This window comes from Argiope bruennichi, chromosome 8 (genome assembly GCF_947563725.1).
Source record: "Argiope bruennichi chromosome 8, qqArgBrue1.1, whole genome shotgun sequence".
Taxonomy (NCBI): domain Eukaryota; kingdom Metazoa; phylum Arthropoda; class Arachnida; order Araneae; family Araneidae; genus Argiope; species Argiope bruennichi.
The window spans coordinates 45,495,835-45,510,024 of NC_079158.1; the positions used below are offsets into that span (position 1 = coordinate 45,495,835).

Sequence of the window (14,190 nt, forward strand, 5' to 3'; positions counted from 1 at the left end):
TCTGGTCAATCATTCATTTTTTTTCAGTATCACTTTTTTTTTTCTTCGTCGCTCTTTTATGTATTTCTGCGTTCTTCTACTGAAACATAACTTTACGTGATTTCGAGGTGATCTTTACTTGGCGAAGAGCAAAATAGTAATAGTTGTGGTGAAAGCATGTTCTATGGTTTAATTTTTTTTTCTTTCGAAAAATTGGACAGAGTATTCTACAGAAGTATTTGGACTCTTTGATAAGAATTGTAGCTAAAGATTTGAGAGCCTCGAGGCAACACATGATGGAGGGGCCCACATTTATTGTTTCTTGGAATCATAATCACATGTCTACTTACTTGGGATGGTGCTACACTCTAGGCCTCGCAGCACTTCCCCCGGTGGTATTTAGGGCCTTGTACGAGATTCATCACATGCAACTGTTCTGAAGACTGCAGCAATGCGATGATATTTGATTGAAATGAATTTATGCACACCAAATTTGTTGTGTTAATTTAATTTTATAATTCATACTTAATGTATGTAATACTTGTAAGAAAAAAATGCATGTCAGATTACATTGATTATGTAAAAGAAACGCATATTTTGATAGTAGGCAATATGCACATGCACATTTGACATATGATTGGATTGTTATGTACAGTCATGCCAGTTGACAATATGATGATTATGATGACCGTGATCGTCAGTTGACCTCATGGAAATAGTTGGTTTTGCATCATGTGAAAATTATGATTCAGTAACATGGGCAGTTGGCATTTATAATTATTTGAATGAATGTTCAAAATTATAGATCGAATGTTTGACAGTCGATTAAAGTTTTTAATATAAATACGTTAAATAATTAATAAATTATCATTTTTAAAATACGTCAAATCCTTAATTTCCTGTTGGATGCTTATTAATTGTTTACTAAAATGTTTGAGGGAAGATATTAAAATTCTTAAACTTACATCCGTCTTTATATTTGTTGTGGTTTTAATTTTCTTAATAGATATGTAACACAATAGCTCTTTTCTAGTATCTCAGTTTTGGTATTTCATATTTTAGAAACACATTTCATTTATTCTTGTACAGCTCAGTTACGTTTGCTTATTTTAAATTTATACTTAATATTTGTCAGGCCATATTTTAAAATGAAATTTGCACAATCTGTGAGCTTGCATTTTAAAATGGCATTGCCAACTAGAAATAATTGGAAATGCTATTTTATAACGCAAGCTTTCCTTTATAATATTCTTATATCTGTTAATTTCTGAAAGATTATTTTTTTTTCAGCTCTTGTATATTTTAAACATAACCTAATATGATTTTCAAACTTATTTGGTGAGAGGGTTAAAAATGAAATATAATACTAACAGCGGTAGTAAACGCATCTACCATGGTTTAATTTCTCGGATAAAAAAAAACAGCATCTTCTATTGAATAGTGTTAGCGAATGGAATTGGTAGAAGAAAAAAAACAGTGCCTTGTGGAATGAAGATGTATGTCTTTCAGTTACGTTGAAACTGGTATCGGATTTCTGTGTCTGATTTTTTTCTGTGGTATGAAATGATGTCACTGTACGTGTATTGCTTAACGGCGGATTTCACTGTTAAATAATTTTCACAAAGTTAATTCTATTCCTGAAAGTGCTATAATCAGAATTCAGTGCTTATTTGAGTTTAAATGAAGTGAATTAATATTAAATTGTTAATAATTCTTTAAGTATCTTATACTGAGTTTTGACAGAGTTCCTTGGAATCCTTTCAGCACTGTGCGAATAATGATTGAAAAAATATCATTGACTTAGTAGAAATTGAATACATTTCTTGCTCTCTGATAATGTTTTTTTAGTTAGATATTTTTTTTTCTTGTGGATAAATAATTACTTCCAAAGGTACAAATCCAGTATTACGTATGGTTGAATTTTTTTTACCATTTTAGTTTGAAATCATCATTGCTGAAATGAAACATGAATTTTCTTTTTCTTTCAGATAACATTTAAAATTTCATTCTTTTTTGTGTTGATATGATCTAATCGGTCTTTTCATAGACATTTTTTTAAACCATTTGTAATGAATATTTTTCTTTTTTAATTATTTGGAATTTTTAAGTTTTCAGGGATAACTTATGACAATGATGTGATCCCGTTTAAATCATTTGCAGGATTAAATCATTTCAGTAGGTGCCTTAGTTTAATTGACATGAAAGGCTATTATTTTCTTTAATAGTTGAACGTATATTGTATGATCATGTATTTAAATTGTATTGTTGAAAGTTCTTAAGGATCAGTTGCAGACCATTATTCCTTCCTAATTGTTATTGCAAAATTCGGATTGAGCTTCAGATGTTATTACGTTTTAATGTATATTCGTGCGAAATCTACTAAATTTTATCACAATTTAGATTTTTGTGTATTTAACATTTTCTTTTCTTTTTCTTTTTTTTCCCTTCAATTCCACGTTGTTGGGACTCCAAATCTGACGTATAAATGATCTTTTCTAATTTTTTTTCCATTTTTTTCTGAATAATTTATATTAAAATCTTGGTTCATGGTTAAAGAAAAATACTCTTGTGTTCAGTTTTAGAATTATAATGACCGAAATATTCCGATATTAAAAGATTTAACTGGATTTTACATTTAGCTATTATTAGCTAAGGAAAGATCCATTGTAAAAAACAAATTGATACCGAACAGTATATTTAAGCAGTGGCAGATAACAAAAATAATTCCATATTATATAATTTAAGTGCATAGAATGAGATATTAAGTCACTCTAATTAAAGCAATTATAACTTATTCTTTTTTATCCAAGTCTGTTTTATCCAAGAAATCGGCACGTTGCTGAAGATTGACAAAGCTTGTTTTAAAAGACCTGAAATCTTTATGGAAAAAAATTGCAGAGGAAATCGATATTTATTATTATTTTTTCTTTTTAAAACCTAATGCCTTGGTGAAATGGTGGCTGAATCTCGCTTTCAAGATTGTAGACTCGTGTATTGGTGATTCAGTCCATTGATAATTTACAGTGACCCTGAGTTCTATGTCTGCCAAGGGCAAACATTCTTTGTTAAAAATACCTAGTTTCCTTACAAAATATCTTTATATAGATTCAAAGCGAATTAGCTCGATTCAAATATGAATCGAGCTAAACGAAGCTAATGAAGCTTTTAAAAACGGTGATTTAGGACAGGCTTAATAGAAAAAGCATGTTTATTCCAAGACTCATAAATTGAAAGTCTAATTTTTTGGCCGTGTTAAATTATATCACTTAGTTCAATTTCATATGTTTCATCATAGTTCGATTTATGTTATGATTTTTTTTTTACTATTTCTTGCTTGCTTTCTTTTATTTGCAAGTATATTGAGTCCGTATTAAAACTGAAACATTGTGAATGCATGCAAAACCTATTTTATTATGAAATAAAGTACATCTTACCCATAGTTTGGCTGGCAGTTTAATGACGGACTTCGATTAGCATTCAAAAGTTGTTAGATAATGCATCGCATGAGAATGCTATTGAATGTCGTGAGTTTTAAAGGAAATTTTCAACTAATGAAAAATAACTATCTTTTGCATGCAGACTATATTGTCTATTTTCTTTTCTTTTATTGTTGCATGTGATACTGTCATTTATTTATTTTAACTTTTTAAATATTTTATTCAATATCTTTGCCATTATTTATGCTTTAAATATTTTCCCTTTTTTTGAACTGCTTTATCTTTTGTCTTCTTAACTTTGCCAGCTTTGCTATTCTGTTCTTTTTTATTCTTTTGCCCTCCTTTTTTTTCACCAAGGTTCTTGCAAAGTTTTAAAGCTGCTTAAAAATATGAAACTTCTGCTTTTTACTTAAAAATGCTTTCATTTATTCTTACTTTTTTTAATCACGTGTTGTAATATCCGAATAAATCAATGCAGTTAGACTTTAGCGCATTACATGGATAAATTTGCTTTCATTTAAAATACATAACTATTTTTGTTGAGGTTGGTTAAAACTATTTTAGGTATCTCATCATGCTAACAGCTTTGTACTTCAATTAAAAAAAAGTTCCTTTTGTTCAGATGGGTATTTTTCAGTAGTTTTAATGTAAAGCAATGTTTTCAGAGCTAATGTCTTAAGTCGTTTTTAACAATTAAGTAATTTTTTCATAGTGTCTTATATTTTCAGTCAGTTGTTAAAAATATTTTCAATCGGTTATTATTTTTTTTTATTTTGTTATTTCTTTGAATATTTTTCTGCTTCTGTCTTATTTTTCATTTGATTTAAAATGCATGGTTTGAAACTACTTTTTCTTTACATGCATTTTTTTAATGGATATTTTAACATATTCTCTTGGCTCTATGAGCTGTTTTATATACAGTTGCCATTGAAGCAGACTGGTTGCATCCAATAATGATATTTTGATTAATATTAATTCTATTTTTGCACCTTTTCATAAACTATTATAATATTACCCTTTTACCTTGAATGGTTTGCATTTTATTTGAGCATTGTTTAAAGATATAAACTTCAATTGTATTTTTGGATCCATTAGAAGAATTTTAAACAAAAAAGCTAGTCAAACAAAGACTTCTTGGATGCTACTTCTGTTTGATTAATTTTTCTAAATAAACTTTTCTATAAAGACTGTATTGTTCATATTCGAATTAACAAATAATTTCTTTATAGTTTAAGCAGTTGATTTGCTTATACTCGATTTGATGGATAAGTTTCAGTTTAATTAAATCAATAGTATTTACGTTCGATTTGATTGACAGATTTAGATTTCTACATTTAACAAAAAACAAACTCATTATTTCACATTTGGTCTTTTTAAACAACATGGCTTCTTATTTACAAAATGTCTAAAAAAAATGTGTTCAAAGAAGCTTAACTTCCTTAAAAAAAAAAAAAATTGGACTTTATATGAGTGTGATGTGTGATGAGACAATTGACAGAAAAAAAAAATTCCTAAAGAGCGTAGTAAAGTTTTTTTTGTATGTTTTTTAGGGATTTTTTCCCAAGACATTGAAAAAGTTTTAAAGATTAGGATAACTTTTAGGGAATTTATGTATTGCTGATTCCCGATAATAAATTAGTTGTCAGCACTCAGTTTTTGCTTCGAAATCTAATCATTTGATCTTATAAATGAAATGAAGAAACGATGATAAATCTCTTCAGTATTAAATATTAGAACAGTGTAGCTGTTGGCAAAACTAAGAACGAACTTGGTTATAATTTGTCAAAAGTATTTTAACACTAAATGTTTTAATTCAAACAGGCTGGTTCTTGAAATAGAAATATCCATATTATAAAGTCAATTGAAAACGTAAACATGTCTAGCGAAGCTTTGCCAAATCTAATTTCTGAATTGATGTCGAGCAAGTGCGATGGAGACAGATTGAGGACTCGGGCTCGATTCGAACAACATTCTGAAATTCTCGATGCCAAACTAAATCATCTAATTAAAAGTCACAGTCCTGATTTGTCTAGAATATTGGAAAGCACTAGTAAATCTATTCAAGTAGTTTCAACCGCAAAAGAAAAGTGTCGTGCATTGAAAGAACGTATTATTTCTTGCAAGGAAATTTTGCAGTGTAAAAGGGATGATCTCAGAAGATTATGGCTGGAATCTCTGGAACACAAATATGTTTACCAAATACTAGAAGAGATAGGAAGACTAAGAAAAATTCCTGCTACCGTGAATGATCATCTAGCTCATAAGAAATATTTACAGGCGACTGAAATTCTTGTATCTTCACTGTCTATCTTGGAAGAGGATCTACGCGATACAGAAGGTCTGAAGAACTTAAGGTGTGAACTTCATCGTTTGATTGATAGACTTTATTCCGTATTTTTGGAAGAATTAACTCAGGAATTGTATATGTCAACGTTTCATACCGTCTTTCAAGGAAAGCATGACGTTGGTTTTGAAGAGGTCACTTACGAAAAAGTTTTTAGCAGTGAAATCGTAAAAAATAGCACAAAAAGTATAGATTTTAATGTTGCATATGTCACAACTTTGCTGGAATGCATGTCTTTGATGGGAAAAATACCTGAAACAGTTGAAATATTAAAAGAGGAATGCCAAAATGAGCTGATGAAAATTGTTCATAAATTATCTAAGTACATGTATGATATTATTCAAAAATCTACTGACACACCAGTTCTAGATTTACCTGTCAAACAAGGCCAACAGTTTTTAGTTGATTTACTGGAAACAATCACTGGGCACTTCAGACAAATATCTTTAAATAACAAAATATTCCTGCACATTCTTGGAAAATCCTCCTTTCACAGTGAATTGGAGGAGATTTGTTATCAGATGGCAGATATATATTCTAATATGCAAGGCGTGATCGAATATTTTGTGACTAATTATCTGGAGATTCAACCTGTGTCCACTTTGCCACGGCAGAATCTTTCTGTATTTTCCAACTCTCAGAATATAAGTGATCTGTCCGATTTTTTCCTGCCGAAGAATTATACAGATGGCAAGTGCCTTATGCTGTTTAAATTCCGTAATTCCTCACAAGGTTTGATTGGAAATCGAAAAAAAGTAACTTATGATAATTTGCGAGAAAAAGAGCTGCAGTTAAAAAATAGCGCTGGCGATAGAAATTCGAAGAAATTAACTCTGGTGTGTAAACCATCTTTGAGGAATATAACTTACATGTTTGACTCAATTAAAACATTTGTTTCTGAAATTGAGAGTGCTCTGGACATTGAACCGGGAGACCATTGCCCGCTGCATGCATTCATATTTGATTGTGCCAATAACTTCTTGGATCAAGTGAATTCAGAAATAAACAGAATTCTCGAAAACGCTTCCTTAAACTTGGAATCATGGTCTGTCTCCACCCTACCTGACAATACATCTGATCGAGAAGGCTCTGAAAAACAAATTTTGACCAGCACTGTAATCTTAAACGACAACTTGAAAGAACTCCAGAAGTTGTTGAGCAATTTGCCAGATTATTCTAATCACTTCTTACAGCTAATATATTATGTGATCCTGGATTACAAAGATCTGGTCCATAAAGTCTTTAAAAGTCTGTTTGACGAAGAGCAGAATATATTAAGCGTCTCCTGGGCGAAAGATCGTGACATTAGACGGCTTCTGAAATCGTTCTCCAATTGGAAGTTCCTCTCAGTGGCTGAATCAGGTGAAATAATAGAATCCCCTGAAGATATTCGTCTGCGGAACAAAGAAGAATCTGAATTGCTAATTAGAAACTTACACTCAGAAGAACATGAGTCCTGGGAAATAATTAACGATTGCACCGTACTATTCAATCTGGCTGTCCTGCAAGAAAGTCTTCAATGGTTTTCCGAGCAACTACTCACTTTCGTTGAAGATTTCAAATATGGGTCTCGGGAAACACATCAAGAAAGACCAGAGGGCGCTGCCGAACTCCACGCTTTAAATGCTGCCACGGGTTTGAAGAAGTTAGCCAAAGAGTATGAAGATTTCTCAGATGTTTGCTTGTTGGCTTTGCACTTGGAAGTTCGAGCTCATTGCTTTCATCATCTGCTATCGAATAATACCACTGAAGATGATCCTAGCCAAGCTTGGGAAACATCCATAAAAAGTCTAACAGACGACTTGATGAAGATAGATGAAACTTTGGTTTCAGTGCTGTCTCCTAAAGAGATGAAGTACGTTTTCGAAGGTTTAGGTGAACTCATTGCCTCTATTTTAATACACAGTGTTTCGGATACGACGAAGGTGAACGAATCTTTGGTGAAGCGGATGCATCGCGGCATTTTTGCGATTCAGTGTTGCCTGAGCAACATCACGATGACGAGGGAAGTGTCATTAGAGAGAGCTCGACAGTATATCCAGCTGTTGAACCAAACTTGTGATGAGATCTTGAATGATATTCTCGAAGAAGGAGCGATGTTCAAAGAACACGAATATGCATCGATTTTCAGATTAGTGTTAGATAAAGCTGGTTCGGATCCTCAAATGTTATCTCATTTTGAAAGCAAATTGCATGAGATTTTCAAAAGAGTTTCCTTGCAAACTTAGAATGTAACCATGAGTTTTGAAGTGTATTTGTGTTTTATTTAATTTTTTTTCTGGAATGTTTGAAAAAATTTTGTATTATTCTTGCAGTTGTTATTTAATATGTTGCATTTCTTTTATGGCTTTCTACTTGTTTGCATTGTTTGGTTGAAATTTACTTTAGAATTCACTGTTTGTTTGAAATTTTGAAATGTTTAAGAATAGTTTTTCGGACTGAATAAATACCAAAGAAATAAATTGACAAAATTTTTGAGCTGAAAATTGCCTACTCTTTCTTTCTTTCCTTTTTTTTCCTTTCTTTTTTTCTATTTATAAATATGAACTTTAATTTTTGGATTTAAATGAATAAATGTTGAAAGGAGATGCAGTTCATACTCTTAATTTCTTAAGTTTCGTAAGTTAATTTCTTTTTCAAAAATATCTTTTAAGGTGATAAGAATATATGACTAATTTAAAAGTACTTTTCAATCACAGCAATCTTAATCGTAATTATAAATTATAAAAGAAAAGACAAAGAATCTTTAATTTCTACTTTTCAAATTTAAAAATGTCTTCTGCTGATCAAAATACACGCCTATTTCCAATATTATAAATAGATGACTAATTATATACTAGAATATATCACTAATTCTAAAATATTTTTCAATAGCATAGAATTTATAGCTTAATTATAAATTGCAAAACAGAGGTTAAACCTCGACTAATGTAATTTTTTTTTCATAATAACAGCAGTTACACAAAAATCTGTACCGAAAAAATCTAGGCAAGTTTCTTTTATATTTTAATCTTATATTTATGTGTATTGTAAATGGAAAAATTAACATAGATTTTAAAGGAACAAAACAAATGCTTTCAAAAACCACATTGCTGTTCTTTTAATTTAGTTTTTGAAAGTAATTAGGATTTAATATTTCCATCATTTTTAAAAAAACGTTTTGGGATAATGGTACGAATCAATGAATCATTCAATGAATCAATTATGAATGATTTTTCACCTTTAGAAAATTTAATTAGGTAAAATTTTAAAAGAAAAAGTAAAATGGTTCATACTAAAAATTAATTAATTAAAAGCAAGTTTTGATTTTTCGCCTGTATATTGCTATAAAATAAGGGAATTAAAGAAATTAAAATTTAAGGAATTAGAAATTTAAAAGAAAAAGAATTAAAAACTTTTTTTTGAGGAAAATTAAAAGAACGTGGCAATCCGAAACAGCAGAGCGAAATTAGATTGATAAAATATTTCTTGATCATAAAATTTTTCAAAGCTTTGTTGATTTTTTTTTATTTAAGAATAAAATGCCTTCAATGAAAAACAGGTATTATTATTATTAATGTTTTCCTTTTTTCACTTTGCGCAAAATTTATTACATAAGTTTTTAACTTTTAATTTTAATCCTCTACTATGTAATGATTCATATTTCATCCCCGTGTCATTTTTTGCTTATTTATAATTAATAATGATTTATAAAATAAATGATTAATAATTATTTACTTACTGTGCTTTTGACTGAATGACACGATAATCTTTAAGTAAAATTTTTTTAAAAAATGTTTTTATTTGTTTAATTTTGATTAAACAATGGATATCAAAATAAATTATTTGTTTTTCGTGTATTCCTTATAATTTTCTTTTACAAACTTTTTTATTTCTGAAAAAAAAAAATTACAAACCCCCCCCTCCCCCCCCCAAAAAAAAAACATGATAAAAAGATAAAAAAAAAAAAAAGTTCCAGTTTAAGGTTAAAAACCAACCATGGACAATTACAATTATGGACAATTTTATTGATTAATTTAAGAAATTAAAAGTGTCCATTTTATTTCACGTCTCTGTTCACCTTTAAATGACCTTTAAATTCTGATGATGATTTATTATGAATCATTCATTCCTCTTATCAATTTCTGATTTAATAATAAGAAGAAGAATTCAAAATTAATAAAAAAAATTCATTAACTTGAATAGTGAGCTTCATATAATGGAAACACAAGATTTTTTTAATTTTAATCATGATTTTGAACTAAACAGAATATCATTACAAGTTCTTATTTTTTTCTGCATTTAAAAATGTTTTTTAAATATAATATTATTAAAACATAATTATTGTTATTAAAAGTGTCTCAAGTTTTGAAAAATTTCTGAAACAGAAGTTAATTGAAAACTTCGTTATTTTTCTTAATCTTGCTCAGAATTTATAAACGTTTCTTTTATAAAAGATTATTAAATGTTGATTGTTATTTTTGAGCTTTTCTGTATTTAGAAATACTTTTTAGACATAATATCACTAAAAATTACTTAATATTATTGAAATTTGCTCTGAATCTAGAAATATTTTTTAAGTTATGAATCATATATTCATTGAAACTCTTTCCCTAAAAAACGCCCCATTTGCAATGGAATTTAAGCTTTTAATACATCATTTTCTCCTAACGATTGACAGTTAACGCTTAATAGTAATCAAATTAGAGTTTTCTATTAAACTGTTAAATATCCATACGTAACACAATTACCTCGGAGCATTATAATTGCATTTACTTGACATTCGAGTTACGACATCCAATTGAAGGTGAATTTTGGAAAACAAGGGTCCAAATAGCATTAAAACTGTTTTCGTTTTAGAATAATTTATTCACTTCTTCTTTATTCTTAAATGGTAGTATACTGGTTAAATATAAATTTTTTCTTTGAGGAAACTATGATGTAAAATTAAAAGTGTTTCCATAAATTATATTTTCTACCAAATAAATAATATGCATACTTATAATGATAGTTTTCAAATATCCAATTTAGATTTGATTTTCGGTTTAAATTGGCAAAGAATCTGTGTTTCTTTAGTACGCACACTTAAGTAAGTTCGTGTTTTGTAGGATTCAAGATGAAATGGTGGGAAATAAGAAGGTATAAAAGTAATTAGCGGATGCAGTATACATTCTGTCCGTTCAATTGTTGCTCAAGAAGCTAATTTTTAAATTTTTTATGATAGTCACATACTGTGAAAAGTAAAAAAATGCTTTAAATAACATAAAAATTACATTTCAACTGTGAAAAGTAAAAAAATGCTTTAAATAACATAAAAATTACATTGCATTTATACATTGAAATCTATAAATACAATCATGAAAAAAAAAATTAAGTAGTTAAATTTTTTTTTTTGCTGTTATTTCGGTCATTTTAATCATAGTCATTGTAAAATGTTCTTGACGCACTAACATTTTAAACAAAAAAAGATCGGCTCTTTTGCAATTAAAACTGAAAGATTTTATGAAGATTTGAATTTCATTATTTTTACCAATCAACGACTAAATCGAACAGGCGTCGATCGAGGCTATCACTGAAATTGTCTGAAATAATCTAAAATGATATTCAAAGCTTCATAATTCTGTTAGTTTTATTTTGTTAAAGAGTGGAACATTTTCTTTTTATGTTTAAAAGTGTAATGTCAGTTATAGTCATAAAACAGTTGAATTTTTTTTTATATGTGTTAAGATAATTCTAATTAAATAATATAACAATTTCTAATCTTAATAATTTAATTTTTGAAATCTTTTCTTGACTTAAATAAAAGAAAATACAATTATTTACATTATTTTAAAAATAACCCATTAAATTATTATTAATTATAGATTAAAATGATATGAGTGAGCATTGATATGAGTGAATAATATAGAAATATAATCAATAAAAGGCGAATTTCAGTTTTTTTTTTGTTTAGAATACTTACAATTTTTCATTAGTATAGCTGGCCATTGTACATGTTTACACGTCTTGCACTCAATATATGACATGTAAAGTATTATAGAGAACAGGACTTCTGAATATGTTTAATTTGAAGATAATTTTGTAATTCAGAGGATAAGAACATTACGTTTTTTCGCTACTCAATTGTCTGCATATTAAATATATAAATAAATAAAAAAATATCTATGAGACGAATGAGACACAAAATGAAATTTAGTTAATCCGTTTATCTGTTAAATTTTATTGCAATGTTCCATAGCCAGATGTCTTTCTACTTTGGTTTTGCTCCTGAATACGAAAACCCTTCACAGGTAATATGTGCAATCGAAATTTTCGGAGCTTGAAATTCATGTACATATTCTTACTTGTGTTCGGAATCTCTACATTCAAGTATTAGTTTACTATGTGTTATAATGCTTTTGAAAAAATATATAAAAAGAGCGAGAAATTACTGATTTTTTTTCCCCAGCCAAACAATTAATTTTATTTGTTGTTTTAATAAACTGAAATATGCAGATATAAACGAAAATTTATATTTGTAAATACTATTCACTTTGCACAATCCGTAATTACATTTAAAATGATCGCACGTAAACAGTAAGCATCAATTTTTTTTTACGATTCAGTTTTCTTAAAGCGTTTAATTCAGGTAATATGAACTATTATAAATTACAAATTTTTGTAGATAAATAAAAGAAATCCAACGTTTATTGTTTATCAACCATGGCTTTGTTTAAAACGACTTTAAATTTGATAATTATAAATGCTTTTCTATGTTTAGAAAACAAGCGACAAAAAATTTGTGGTTCTAATTGGTAATAAAAAAATGCATTGATTTTTTAAAAAATAATCTATTCTTTAAATATAAATAAATGATATTCAGAAATTATTATCCGAAATTTGAATGAATTAAGAATAGCGAGGCAGGGAAAATGAAATAAAAGTGAAAAATACAATAATTATCCAAAATATATTTTAAACTGCTTAAATTTGTCTTTTGGATATATGTTATATGTATTTTCACATATTCTACATAGACACACTTCGATTGGAATATTCGTGATTTTTGTTGCATACACACAAAAAAGGATTTTGCAATGTAAAACCGAATGTTGGGAAAAAAACAATGATTTGCATAAAAACTGCTATATTTATATATTACTTTAAGTAATTAGAATTTCGAAAAAGCTTTATGTTTGCAAGCACATATTAAAACTTATGAATAATAATAAAAAAAAAGATTAATTTATGCAATATAAAATAAAAACAGAAATTGAAAACGATTTTTTTTCTGCACCTGCACAATACATTTTTTGCTCGCCATTAGTAGATCTATCAGATTTAATTTACAGGAATTTTGTAAAAAATTTTAATCGATGAAAACGGTTTTTTTTGAAATCATGACGGGAAGTCTTTAAAACATTTAATTACTTAACTAATTAATATAAGCAAAAGTTAAAATATTGTTAAGAAGAAATAAAGAGGTTATTACTTATTTCATATTTTTAAATCAGTCAAACAATATATTCCCAAGTTTTATTTCAGTATTTGTTTTATGAGAAGAAACGTAATCTACCATCGTTGCTTTTAAAAGTATTTATTTTTATTTTTTCTAAATGTATTCGAAATATTACAAATAAAAATATTTAATTTTTTAAAGGAAAAGTTAGCTTAAGAGATCAAATAGATAAATACATTATTTCATCTTTTACCAAGTAACGCAAAATCCTCTAAGATAAAGTATTTCCTAATTAAGCTACTATTCGTAATTTTCTTATTTTTACTTGATACTTTATTCATTTGTATTACTGACGAAGACCCTGCGTGCAAGAAAAGGCCTTGTCTTTATATTTCCTTTAATGAGTAATCAATATGTCAAGTTTAGATAATTATTTGTTTGCTGAATTTTTCTGCCTTCATTTTTATTCATACATGCTAATCCTCTTGTTTTAAATTATTTATGCCCTTTTAAAAATAGTCTTGATTAATTTAACGCATTTCAAATTCGGTATAATAGGATTTATGGACGAGTTGTTACATTCTGAGAAAAGTAAATATGAGTGGTTTTTGAAAATCGCATTTTATCGTTTGGCATCAAAAAGAAAAAGGGGGGAAAATCAGTTATGTATATTTTATCTATTATATAACTAATTGTATGATGTATTTCTTTTATTTTATTGCCAAGAGATAAGTATGAAATCAAAAATGATTTTTTAAACAAATAAACAAGGATTAAATTGTTCTACTTTTTCATCGAACTTATTTTCATGATAATTTCTTAAAAAGAAATATAATTTGTAGCTGTTGCATCGTTTGATTCGTTTTTTCTGCAAATTATATCAAAACAAAACAAATCAAAAAATTGAAACTACTTCATTTTTTACTTCAAATTATTAATAATGCTATATATACACACAATTATTTTTTGAGCTGCAGATTGTGCTATATGTAAATTTTAATTCAAATTATGAT

The 14,190-nt window shown here is 28.0% G+C and overlaps 1 protein-coding gene across 8 annotated transcripts in view; it reads left to right on the forward strand.

Annotated features, from left to right (window-relative positions):
• The window catches only part of LOC129980573 (zinc finger protein rotund-like), a 424,990-nt gene that overhangs the window by 166,614 nt on the left and 244,186 nt on the right, over positions 1 to 14,190 (forward strand). The window contains exon 2 of one of the 8 annotated variants that reach the window (XM_056090929.1): positions 5,238 to 8,193. The exons of the other annotated variants lie outside the window; for them this stretch is intronic. Coding sequence (XP_055946904.1) covers positions 5,292 to 7,988 — 2,697 coding nt within the window. The 5' untranslated portion in view covers positions 5,238 to 5,291 and the 3' untranslated portion in view covers positions 7,989 to 8,193. Of the gene's footprint in view, positions 1 to 5,237; positions 8,194 to 14,190 lie in introns of those variants that run through there. 8 annotated transcript variants of the gene reach the window in all.